At 40.1% G+C, this 14,008-nt stretch overlaps 1 protein-coding gene across 2 annotated transcripts in view; it reads left to right on the top strand.

Annotated features, from left to right (window-relative positions):
- LOC126100298 (phosphatidylinositol 4-kinase alpha) overlaps positions 1-14,008 on the top strand; it is a 198,853-nt gene that overhangs the window by 129,404 nt on the left and 55,441 nt on the right. For both annotated transcript variants that reach the window (XM_049910906.1, XM_049910905.1), the window contains one exon: positions 11,482-11,610. In XM_049910906.1, coding sequence (XP_049766863.1) covers positions 11,482-11,610 — 129 coding nt within the window. The remainder of the gene's footprint in view (positions 1-11,481; positions 11,611-14,008) is intronic.

The raw sequence follows: 14,008 nt of genomic DNA, 5'->3' as shown, positions 1-14,008 counted from the left end.
TCATGCATACAGTAAATTTCTCAGTACACAGTACTAGGGTATGTACAGGAAAGTGTAAAGGGCACAGTAAGCACACTTTGCTGTATGTACACACTATAGTTTGGGAAACACACTTCACAGAAAATACAGTACCTGCGTACAACTTTCAGACTTTTGATGTCTTCTCTTAATTGCTGCAAACATCAAAGGGGCTGCAGTATTTCTATTAGAAAACCTTTCGGCATACAATTGTGCAACAGCTCTGCCGTTCCCATCAGCTTTGACATTTTCAAGCAGCATTTTTGGCATTTATTGCTTGTATACTGGTATGTGTCACACTGTTGTCAACTGTTATTGCTGTGGCATGCAACACAACTACTCAATTACGATAAAGGCAAATGACTGTGGGAAGATGGCAGTGAATACCCTGGAATGCTATTAGTTGCAGTCTGTGAATATACTTTCATGTGATGACTAGGTTACACAACCAATTAGGCTACGAAACACAATATGAAGACACATTGAGGCTACAATTCTCAAACTTCAATGCTCCAAACTGTGTATATTTCCAGACAGTGGTTCCTTCTTAAAAACTGACCAATTTTCCATTCCACACATTATAATTTTGTCAGTGTTTTCTTGATATGTCCTGGATACCAACTGGTCTGCAGCTCTATTACACAGTTTTATGAAAAGGAAAGTTGTTACTAACTGTATAGCTGAGATGCTGAGTTGCAGATGGGCACAACAGACTGTCAGATACAAAGCTTTCGGCCATTAAGGCCTTTGTCAACAATAGATCACACACACACACACACACACACACACACACACACACGCTCGCACGCACAAATGCAACTCACTTGATGACTGCAGTTGCAGGCAACTGAAACCACACTGCGAGCAGCAGCACCAGCGCATGATGGGAGTGGCAACTGGGTGGGGGTGCAGAGGACACTGGGGCAGGAGGGGGAGGGATGTATGGTGGTGGTGGCAGACAATGAAGTGCTGCGGGTTGGACGGAGGGCAGGGGAGACGTGGAGAGGGAGGGGGGGCGGGGGCGGGTAGCGGAAAAGGAGAGAAGTAAAAAGTCTGGATGTGATGGTGGAATGATGGCTGTGTAGTGCTGGAATGGGAACAGGAAAGGGGCTGTATGGATGAGGACAGTGACTAATGAAGATTGAGGCCAGGAAGGTTACAGTTATGTAGGATGTATTGAAGGGAAAGTTCCCACATGCGCAATTCAGAAAATCTGGTGTTAGTGGGAAGGATCCATATGGCACAGGCTGTGAAGCAGTCATTGAAAGGAAGTATGTCAAGTTTGGCAGCATGTTCAGCAACAGGGTGGTCCACTTGCTTCTTGGCCACAGTTTGTTGATGGCCATTGATGTGGACAGACAGCTTGTTGGTTGTCATGCCCACATAGAATGCAGCACTGTGGTTGCAGCTCAACTTGTAGATCACATGTCTGGTTTCACAGGTAGCTCTGCCTTTGATGGGATAGGTGATGTTAGTGACTGGAGTAGGTGCTAGTGGGAGGATGTATGGGACAGGTCTTGCATCTAGGTCTATTACAGGGGTATGAGCAATGAGTTAAGGGGTTGGGAGCAGTGGTTGCGTAAGGATGAATAAGTATATTGTGTAGGTTCGGTGGATGGCAGAATACCACTGTGGGATGGTTTGTTGTTCTTTTGGCTTACTTTGAGACAAATGTAAGTGTATGAGTAGTGGAGGCCTATGTGATCAGTAAGAAACACCCCCATGATCACACGTTTCTTGAATGTATATGGAACACAAGAATAATTTTTGAGGTTTTTGTGGTTAAATCAAATAATCTCTTTTTGATGATAAAAATTTCGCCCCCAGCAAAATTTCACTGCATCCCCACGTAATGTAACAAAGAAGTTTCGATACAGTGTGTGTGTGTGTGTGTGTGTGTGTGTGTGTGTGTGTGTGTGTGTCATCTATTGTTGATCAAGGCCTTAATGGCCAAAAACTTTATTTGTGACAGTCATTTTGTTGTGCCTGTCTGCAACTGAGCATCTCCACTATTTGGTGAGTAGCAACTTTCCTTTCATAATATTGTTACTGTGTTTTCCATTGTTTGATTATTACAGTTTGTAAGGTAACTGCATATTCTGAAGCGCTGCAGACATCATTGGATTTTGTTATGCAGGTCAGATGCTAGTCTTGTGGACTGGATACTCTTGGTCAACCCTTACTGGTCTACAATAAAACTGATAAGCTTCATTACTTTTGGGGATTATGTCCTGGTTGCAGCTCAACTTGTAGATCACATGTCTGGTTTCACAGGTAGCTCTGCCTTTGATGGGATAGGTGATGTTAGTGACTGGAGTAGGTGCTAGTGGGAGGATGTATGGGACAGGTCTTGCATCTAGGTCTATTACAGGGGTATGAGCAATGAGTTGAATCATGGTTCTGTCTGAAGGAAGGCATTTTCCTTTTCTGTGCAGGTAACACAATTTTGGTTTATGTGGACGATCATGATGACAGTTTATAGTGATTACTCCCATTTTCTTTCCATTATCCTCTTTTCGTGATTACTCTTAACATTTGGAGAATCCTGTGAAACAGCTACTGATATTTTCACTGGTTGCATAATGATGATCATGTGACAGTCATAAATCCTGAAGACCATATGAACAGTGCTTTAATTTTCATCAGTCTAGTAACCTTGTTCCAGTTTCATGAGACATCTTGATAGGTTTGGTCCTTTTATGTCTCATCCCACCAGTTCAGTTTTGATTTGCCAAGTGGATGTATTCTCTGCTCTATGTACTTCATCAGGAACTCTGAGTATTGGGTTCTCAGATCACCTGTTAATATGACCAGTGCTGCTACTCACTAGTATTTAAAGGAATTCAGCACAGTAACTTTGGCTCACTCATTTATTCTCAACATCCATTACAGTCACAATTGAATACACACATGTGCTACAGAGGGCAGCAAAGCTTAGTTTTCTGTAAGCCACCAACAGATGGAATAAAAGTCTCTTATACCTCGACATCCTCCCCACCCTGTTCTTTCTTGAGGGGGATGACCAGCTGGACCAATTGACAGACCTTTGTACCTCCTGGCTGGCAGAGAATGATGCAGCTTGTTTTATTTTCTCTGCCATGCCACACTTCTTCCACCACCGCTCTCTTCTACAAATGCCATGGTTTGATATCTTGAAGCAGAACAACTTCCTTGATTCTTGGTTTCTTCTTGAGGGATATCCCTTCACCTCATGGTAGCTTCTAAGCAGCAGGAGATATTCATTTTTCCACCTATGCCTAATATCATTGTTGACCTTTTGTCTTTGTCAGAACTCATTGCTGAGATACCTCCTAGTTACTGGTTGTGGCCCGCATAGAATGGTTACTAGTTTTCCAGCATTTACAAGGTGGGCTGGCGTCAATGGCGCATCAATGTCTCTTTGAATTATGGGTCCTGAATGTATTGTAGTATCTATTCCTGTCAAAAAGGTGTTTAGGCTGTTTTCATTCATCTGAGAGCAGCTGGGCATCTTCCTCCTGCAATCCTTGATGACGGATTTTATCATGCCTTCCCACCAGCTTCCTCACCAAGCTGCCCGTGGTGGTGTGCACATTCAGGTGATTCCATGGTCGGCACAAAGTAGTGCTGTATCTCAGTATGCTGGGCAGTTTTGAAGAGTTCAGACAGTTCTCTGTTGGCTGTATGGAATATTGTAGCAGTGTCTGAGCAGTAGGCATCTACATTCTGCAAAGTGTTGCATGGCCTTCAGAAATCTATCAGTGGACATATCAGTGACAAGTTCAATATTAATGGTACATGTTGTGGTACATGTCAGACTTATTAATTTTGTATCTGCTTGTAACATATAATGGTCCAGCAAAATCAGTGCCTGTTGCTGTGAGTGGTCTTGTGGGTTGAACTCTGTCACATGATAGTGCCACCTCTATTTCTGCTTACTGATATCTGCATATTATCTTGCAGGACAAGCAATAGTCAAGAACTCTCCTGAAAGCTTATCATCTTTCGAAAACGCAAACTCTTCTCACAGTATGGGGGTTCAGTGATGCTGATCAGAGTGACATTTGCTCAGGAGTTGGCTTATGGCATTTATTTAGCTGTAACTGGGATTGATTTATTTAGCATATGGCTCATAACATCACAGTAAAAATTACAGAAACAACACGATTCAAAAAAACACATATGTATAAACAGAGCAATAAATAACAGTTTGTATATAAGGACACCACCAATTGTAAATTTACACTCACAGAAGAGCAATCACAAGCAGACGTCCAGCTTAGATAATACATAGTCAATGGGATGTCCACTGGTCATGACTGTTTGTCTTTTGGAAGCCATGGTGGACCACACTACCAGATGTCAAGCATTACTCATAGATCTGCTTTTAGTCCGTGTGAACTGATCTGCAGGATTTTGTCTTCCAGGACAGTGACTCCATTGACTGGGTATAGTGTAGGTCAGTGTTTCTGTCACCTGATTACAAAGGAAGGTTTACAATTTGTTTGGATCTTTTTGTATTCCCTCCAAAGTGACGGTGGCATCACTTCACAGAGTAACTCTGTTGGCATCAAATTGTGTTACCTACCCATAGTAATGAACAAGTCACGAGCTGACCAATGTGGCAGGCAATTCCAACGTAGGTAACATTACCTTCTTGATTGCTACAAACAATATGTGCTGTGTAACCAATGTCTGTAGTTGTCTATACGCACAAAGCAGCCCAATAAGCTCTTTTGGGTCGATTGAGAACATGTGCACCTCTGCAGAATCACTTTTGCCTGTTGTGCTTATCGAATCTGTAAATGCACAACAGTGACAAATTGTAAAGCTTTGAGACGCAATAGTCCAACTATGAGCAAATCTGTGGGAAAAACATCCTCCCATGTAAGACCTCTCAGCCAAGTGTCTGGGAAGATTAGTTTAGCAACAATCACAATGGGTGTCACAGACCAAGGGTGTCATAAACCTGAGCAGCTGCTTGAATAATGTTTCTCTTGATTGCCAGTTTATCAGCCTGGTCTTTAGCTGTCCTTCACTAGTCAGTGGAGATCCTCACCTTCAGTGTTCTAATTGATCCCAAGATGTGCATTGCGAGATTGGTTTCAAGGCCTTTGGCATGTCATATTGCTTTCAGTTCTTTCAAATTAGTCACTCATTTCGAAAATGGAAGGCTTATCTGCAGGAAGAGTGCAATCAGATCATGATAAACAGTTGCAGAGCTTTCACTGTCTCTCATACTATCTATAAAGTCATCCATGAATACAGAATTGTCAATCAGTGAGTGCTGATAATCAGGGACATTTGTCATTATTTAGTACTGCTAGCTTCCTTATGGCTGCTGACAAAAGGAATGGGCTTAGTATAAGTCCAAATGGCAAACATTTGAAACAGTAAATATGACATCATTCATTATAGCATAGGCACCATTCTCTTGTGAGATCTCTGCCCTGTTCATTCAAGATCAACTGTAAGAAGGCTTGATCCACATCAAACACTAGTCCTGTCAGAAGAAGTTTGTGGAATCATTGCAAGGTTGTGAGTAAGTCTCGCAGTAAGTTTGCTCCTGTTTCAAGAATGTCATCCAGGGATGCAGAGTCTCGTTCATGTGAGGTGCATCGAACAAAATCCTGTGTTTAATGTTTCCATTGCTGCATTTCTTCACCATGTAGTGTGGTAAGTAAAATCCTTTCTCAACTGTATGGTCCTCAAGCAATTTTTATCTCACCTCTCGTAATGTAGTTTGATGTGGTCTCATGATAAATGAGCTTCAGTTCTTCATTCCTTTGCATTTTGTTTTGTAAGGAGAGAAGATTTGTTTCAACAGTGGTGTGATTGCTAGAGAGAAGTGTATCCTCCTTCCATGGTATACAACTCTGCGGTCATTCTCCATTCAGTATGACACTTGGAACTCTCGTGATGCAGGGTAGGAGCATGGGTGTCAATGTTTGCATTTCATACTGTGTTTTTCCAGTTGTCTCCAAGTACCAAAAACGTTGCACTGACTCATCAAACATCTCACTGCAGCTACCCTGATTGAATTTGACAGTTGTTTGTTAACTGCAGTACCGGTCCTGTTTCCACTAAGAATATATTTGAAAATTGTGGGAAAAAGAATCAATGAAGGTGATACTTTAATTGGTTGTTCCAAGGCCACAATTTTCCAGTATTAACTAGCTCCTTTCTGGACTTCATTAGATAGATCTTCTGTGTCTCCCGTCGAATATGCCAGCCGTGTACCATTCTGAAAGGACATATCTCCTATATTTGTGGTACTGCTGGCTGATGTGAGAATTTAATTGCTGCTACCAAAAGCTGTAATTGTAATGTGGATGTGGGTAAAGTATCCCATCATATTAAAATGGGTCTTATTCTTTGAGAGAGATGAAGTGTAGAATGATTCAAATGTTGTTATCCCCAAAGTTGAAGTTCCAGTTACAGTTAGGTCAAGAGATTCAATCATTGAATGTTGCGTGAAACTTGATTGACTCCCATTTTGTAGGATGGTACATGCCAGTTTACTCTTGCCAGTTGGTCCACTGATACTGGCACAAGCAGTTTGTGAGAATGTGAAGTTGTCACCATTTCAGTCTTGTTCACTGTTGTGAGGTGACTATTGCAGACAGAAATATGGTGCTCACTCTTACATTTTGCACAAGATGCCTTTCCCAGTTTAAAGGACTGATCACATCCTAAGTCACAGGAAGTAGTGGTTTGTTATATGTGTGGTACCTATTCTAGCCTATAAGCTTGCAATCTTGAGGCAGTCTTCATCCCAGTGCTCCCTTTCTGCGCAGTATGCACAGAAAGGTCCTGGATTTCATTGTTTCATCTTCTTGTCACCCTTTGTTTTAACCTTCGCACTAAAGGCAGATTCCGTGGGTACGTAATTCTCTTGTGTTATATTATCCACTCGTATCCTGTGTGCGGTCATGGCTCACTCCCCCTCTTCATTTAGAAACCCCGTGGGATGTGTAAGATTCCCTTCTAGGAGAGCTTTTGCCATTGTGCATAAATAAGCCAGTTTCTGCAATTTTTTTTCTGGGAATGCATGGAGGAGTTTGGAGGTAAACACTCCAGTAAGAATCCACATCCTCTCCTTGTGCTGCTAGTGCTTAGATCTGCTTGTGGCAGTGTAGGTGGCATTGAGAGTCTGTGGACAGCTGAAATAGAAGCATTAAGGTTCTCGAAGAAGTCAAGGTGCTTTTGGATAATCCGATTATTATCCCCATCATTGGATTTCAAAATTTCATGTGTCAGCTCTAACAGCAATCCCATCAACCAAACTCCATGTGGGAATATGTGCTTTTTCATAACTGACACTTTCAGATTGTCATCTATGGAAGCTCTGAACTGCTCCCAGGATCAAGATCATTCTTCTGTGTCACCATAGAAAGGATCCATTGTGATGGTAGGCAACTTCATGTCTACATAGGCATGTTGGTGACCTACTGATGTTCATAAATGCATATCAGCTACGTTTCCTTTTCCTGAATGTGCTGCTCCTAAAAGCTCTTTCGCCTTTTGGATAGTGTGTTTGCATTTGTTGGTGTAGTCTTCACAATCTTCTGTGTTGACCTTGTGTACTGTGTTATCCAGTAAATCCTGGATTGAGTCATTGAGTGAGATCAGCTCTTCTAGGGTTTTCTGCAAGCAGTCCTGACATGTCAAATTCCTCTGCTGGTGTAGAAACATTGAACCCATTTATCTGGCTCACAGAACATGTAGCTTTTGAGCTTAGAGTTGTCCTCTTGCGTCGTAGTTTCAGGAGAACCGTAGTGATATCCATCATTATGTGTTATTTTTTCTTACTGCCACATGAGCGCGTCTGTTGCACTAGTTATCCCTGTCAGCATATTGTTAAGAGATGATGCTGTTTTGCAGTATTCACCATAGTACCCCCTAGGGTTGTTCGCTATTGCCAACAGGTAGTGTGGCTGTGCAGTATTCACCATTAACAACCCTTAGGAATGTTCACTGTTGTTTGGCAGTCTAGTAATAAGTTAGCAGTCTACTTTGTGAATAATACACTAACTGCACAGTGTGACTCCATCATTAACATGCGCACACAGATTAACCATATACAGAAACAATCATCACTCAGAGATGTCCACACAAGTGCAGTTCCAATCACCCCCTTTGTTATTTAATAATTCTCTAAGCTAACAGAAAAATGAGGGAAGAGGGTTGGCCATTGCAGCCAGTAACATAGGCAGTTATTGAATTCTACCGTGTGCCTGAAACCGAACTATACAGTGCTTCCTAAGTGCATAGAGTATTATATTTATTGACATTTTTTAATTTATTTTTGAAGTTACTCTACGGAAACACAGTTTATTAATTCTTTGAGGCGAGTAAATGGTCCCTAATCCATCTTATATGGAAATTCACAGCACTCTTGCCACCTAGCCACAATGTGAAATTTAACATGAAAATTACATTCTGAAGGCTTAAACTGACTCATTGGCTCTCATTATAACTTCAACATATGGTAATATCAGCAGTTACCTTATTAATCTTGAAATACCCACGTGGCATTAATGGCAGCAACAAATGTTATATTCTGTGATCTCTCTTTATCTTATAATTTATCTGCGTGATCTGAAAGTGTCATGGTGTGATGATATTTTGCGATTTAAGTTGCTGTCAACATATAATCCTCCTGAATGTGTAGTAGCAATTTATCTCTCCTCATAGTTCCTTGGTTTGGCACCAAAATGTTGTTAATCACAAGTATTTAAAGAAATTCAACATAGTAACTTCGGCTCACATATTTATTCACAGCATCCATTACAGTTACACTTCTGCACTCACATGTGCTCCAGAGGGAAGCAGAATCTGCAGTTTTCTATAAGGCACCTACAGATTGAAGTCTTCTATTCCCTGCAACCATCCAGCACCCTGCTTACTTCTGATGACATTTGTAGTCAATAACTATCCATCATACCATAATTTTCTCTATCAGTGTGCTGTCTCCACTCTCTCTGTAAGAAGTCCTAAAATTTACATAATCTCTAATGCTTCAAGGATATCTCTTTATTTTAATCAGTGTTGTTAGGTGCCAATGTTTTCCAGCTGCAAAGTACAGTTGGTTAAATGATGCTGCAGCAGATCTTCAACTTTAGTCTGTGTGAGGGAGCTTTGTCTCTAAACATACTTCACTTACTGAAGGAACATCTGTCTCATCCTGTTATTTTCTTTAACTCTTTAATTTGAGATCTAATTCATAAAACATGGTGAACCATGTTCACAGGTACTTACCAACATATTTAAAGCTTAATCTATCTACAGGCAGCAAGATATTGGGTACCTCCATGTTGAACATCAGCATGTATTCCATTTTACTTCTTTTGATCTCCCAGACTGACTTTCACAGTTTGTTACTTTATGTGCTCTACTGTTCCTTAGAATTTATCTTTGCCTTAGCTCCACAACACTATGTCCCTTTAAAGGCTCACTGTTTATTGTGTCTTTTCAGTTCTACATCGTTCCCTTGTTGCTGTCATTGTCACTGATGACCTCTTCCAGCTCTAGACTGACTGAAAGTGGGGACAGTGCATCGTTCTGTCTCAAACTGCATTTCACTTTAAACATCAGTCATCTCTCCACCATACAAAAGTATCACTATCCGTCCAGGTGTTTCCCCAGAATTCTACATCTTAACTGCAGAATGATTCTCCTCCTTTTTAGCTTTTCCACCACCGTGTTCATGTGTATTATTCTTCCTCAACCTATAGAAGCACTTCTTCAGTTTGTAGATAATCATTGCTGGTACCCATGTTTTCCTTCTCTCCTTGCAACATCCTATGACTTTTTACTTTCTACAATGAATATTTATTATTCTGAACATTGATCTAACATTAGTCCCTTAATTGGATGCTATGTTGTCATTATGTTATTGTAGTTAATATTTTGACAATATTGATTGATTTTAGTAGTGATTATTAACAAGTGAAAATAGTAAATTTTACTTTTTCTAAAAGTTATTAGCTACTGTCACACAAATGTATTTGCTTTAATCATTTTTAAATAAAATATGACTTATCTCATTCCATTGTGTCAAAAATCCAATACCATTAAGAAATATTGAAAAAAAGGCAGCAAGTTTTAAATTGCCTGCTGTGTTAATGAAAAATTAAACTGTAAATACACACATCAAAAAAAGGTTTGCATCACCCTCAGTTCCCAGAACTCTTGAAGACAGACATTGACCATGGACATTGTATCACAGATACAGTCCCTTTGACTGTTCAGGGATGTCACTAAAACTGCCCAAAGACGTAAAAACCAAGCACGAGCAGCACCTATTAGACGGAGGGGGTCCGACAGCTGATCAGTTCCTCCAGTCATTCCACCAAGAAGGAAGTACATGGCTCATGTTGTCTGTAGTTCAACCACACCGAGATGGTCAATACCTCGGTTCGATCACATCCACATTGTTACTTTGTGCGAGGAAGGGCTCTCAACAAGGAAAGTGTCCAGGTGTCTCAGAGTGAACCAAAGTGATGTTGTTCAGACATGGAGGAGGTACAGAGAGACAGAAACTGTCGCTCACATGCCTCGCTCAGGCCACCCAAGGGCTGCTACTGCAGTGGATAACCACTACCTATGGATTATGGCTCGGAGAAACCCGGACAGCTACGCCACAATGTTGAATAATGCTTTTCAGCTTCAATCCCGACATCCATGGCGAGGTCCACCTTTGCAACCATGACACCATACAGCGCGGTACAGATATGGACCCATGCCTCGGATAGATTTAAAAGGGCTGTTTATGGTCAATATGACCCACCAACCAATCTTGATGGATCTACACCGAATCTCCGTTGAGGAGTGGGACGATCTGGACCAGCAATTCCTTGATGAACTTGTGGATAGTATGCCATGACAAATACAGTCGTGCATCAGTGCAGGAGGATGTACTACTGGGTATTAGAGGTACTGGTGTGTACAGCAATATGGACCTCTGAAGGTCTTGCTGTGTGGTGGTACAATATGCAACCTGTGGTTTTCATGAGCAGTAAAAAGTGCGGGAATGATGTTTGTGTTGATCTCAATTCCAATTTTCTGTACAGATACTGGAACTCTCAGAACCGAGGTGCTGCAAAACTTTTTTTGATATGTGTATATTATAAATGATGTACAGAAATGTTTAGGAGCAACTACTTGTTTTAAAATATCTCATACGAATGGAACTTATTGCAGAAGATTAAAATTTGTTCTCAGCAGTCAGTTCCAGTCTGAAAGTAATAAAGCAGAAAGAACTAGTCACACTGGGAAATTGACAGTATTCAGACATTAAATATGTTTAGCATATGTGCCTATTTTTCAAACCATTTTTATTGTAAATATTAGTTATGGAATATATTATTATCAGACTAATGTTGTTATTGTATCTCATTAAATTTGGAGGCAATCTAAAATGTCTGATAATAATTACTAGCATACTGGGTACCCAGCTGTTCAATTATTATCTGTTTGCAGTGTTCTGTTGACAAGAAATTGGGGCTGTTCTCAGAGGATATGGATGAAGTAAGCCCCCTAGCAGCATATGAAGGTTGTAAACTTGAGCCTTGTCCACCTTTTGTGAGGCCACATGATGTTTGGGTACAGGTAGGTAAAGAAAATTTCAGTTTTATGAGGCATATTTCTTACTTCTTTTATTTCCTTCCCTGTTTTTTTTTTTAATAAATACCTCAAAATGGTGTTAATTAAAGCCACATGAATTCATTACTAAAAGCTATTTCATTGAGGCACACATGAGCAACTCGGGATTGTGGAATACATTCATTTAAACTAAGACCTATGCTTTTTACAAGTATGTGCTGCAAATTGTTGCACTCTTCCACAGTACTTACAAGGCTTTCATTACACAACATTACCGTGTGTGAAAAAAAAATTCTTGTTACTTCATATTGTTGGGGTGTTATGAACTACCGTAAGTACATAACAACAGAATTGTTGGATTCATCAAAGACAGTGGATTGCCCTTGATTTCATGGTACTTATTTTGTCATTATCACCCAACAGTAAATCTCTGTTCTGAAGCTGTGGAGCTAACACTTGCCATGAAGTACAGCCTCCTCATGAAGTGTGAAGTTTACAGTTTACAGCATCCTGTCTTTTACCCAGTCACCAGATACCTGCATTACTACTCTTTTGTGAGTCATCCATGAGTAACAAGGTTGCTAGGAGTCTGCAAGATCCATAAGCTAACAGCATTATCTGTTGGTCTTCAGCAGTGGTGGAACTTGATTGATGAGGATATCCAAACATCTTCTAGAGCTAAAAAAGCACAAGAAGAAAAATGTTTCTGAATATATCTTTAGATCTTAGTTATCAAATTTTAAGTGAACATCATAGTCACATTGTCACACGAGATGTGTTTAAAAAAGGTGGAATTTTTGTTTTTGGAGACAATTTTATTTAGTATGTAAATAAATGTTATCCACTTTAAAATAGTCCCTGTCAGATATTACACACGTTTGACAACAGCCCTTTTTCCAGTCCCAAAACACTTTGGGGATTAGATAGCTTTCAGCTCTCTTAGAGATGTGTTTTTAATCTGATTTATGCTTCTAAAGTGACAGCCTTTTGACGTTTTCTTTATTTTTGGGAAGAGAAAAAGTCACACGAAGCCATGTCTTGCAAATATGGAGGCTCTGGCATCATTAGAGTATTTATTTATTTATTGGTCAAGAATTCATGAAAATCAGCAAAGTGTGAGGAGGTGCATTATTGTGATGCAAAAGCCAACAATAGTGTCACCACAAACCCTATCTCCCACCACCAACTGCCCCTCTCCACGCAAATGATACTGAACAAGTAAAAAGTGACCGAGCGGGGTGGCGCAGTGGTTAGACACTGGACTCGCATTCGGGAGGACGACGGTTCAATCCCGCGTCCGGCCATCCTGATTTAGGTTTTCCGTGATTTCCCTAAATCACTCCAGGCAAATGCCGGGATGGTTCCTCTGAAAGGGCACGGCCGACTTCCTTCCCAATCCTTCCCTAATCCGATGAGACCGATGACCACGCTGTCTGGTCTCCTTCCCCAAACCAACCAACCAACCAAGTAAAAAGTACAACTTATTGATATTTCATCCTCATAGCAAGAACTCATGGTGCACTGTGCTTTTAAAATTGAAGAATGCAATGAGCATAACCTTCACATGTTGAGCTTTATTTAGTCTCCCAGAATGCTTCTACTGGAATGACTGAGCCTTAGTTTCAACATTGTATCTAAAGAACCTGTGTTTTCTCACCTATTATGACACATTTGAGTAGTTTGGCATCATTGTTGACTCCATGACTAACATATATTTCATAGCAAAAACATATAAGAAAATTTCATTGTATTAGCCAATTGATGTGCCAACATCATTAGCAACTTCTGTGATTGTGGTTAGGTTATTATTCAGTCATTTCGTTTACTTTTTCCATGATTTCATCTTCAGTGTCTCCATGGCCTACTTTTCTTATACCACTTGTAAAACTGTGTTTTACTAATGGCAGACACACCTAAAGCATTATTTAACATTTTTGAAACTTAACTGCACTTTATTGTGTTCTTATAATAAAATTTAGTACAAATTCTGTGATTCATTTTTAACCAAAATAAATAATTGCACATATGACTGAAACACGTGATCTTTTTAGCAGCTGACAACAGATTAAATATATGATATCACTAATACTTCTCAGTCATGTTTAGCAACACAATAATGAAAAAATCATGCAAATGGGACTAATACAGCATACAAAACTACAGAATTTCCATTACTTTTTGAACACACCTCAGATACTCTAAAAAGTCTAATAATGGATATTCTGTTGACTGCTCAGCTGTATTCCCTGTATGAGCCCTTAGGATTCACTTGCCAAAGAAATTTACAGTCTATAATTCTGAGCTACTTGCAATATTGAAAGAAATTGAGGAAATGAGGTGATAAGATACAACAGCATGAAATCCTTTTAAGATATTTCAACAGACATACCAAGCAAAGCAACAG

The sequence above is a fragment of the Schistocerca cancellata genome, chromosome 9 (genome assembly GCF_023864275.1).
Source record: "Schistocerca cancellata isolate TAMUIC-IGC-003103 chromosome 9, iqSchCanc2.1, whole genome shotgun sequence".
In the NCBI taxonomy this organism is placed as follows: domain Eukaryota; kingdom Metazoa; phylum Arthropoda; class Insecta; order Orthoptera; family Acrididae; genus Schistocerca; species Schistocerca cancellata.
This window is presented reverse-complemented; position numbering and strand designations above follow the sequence as displayed.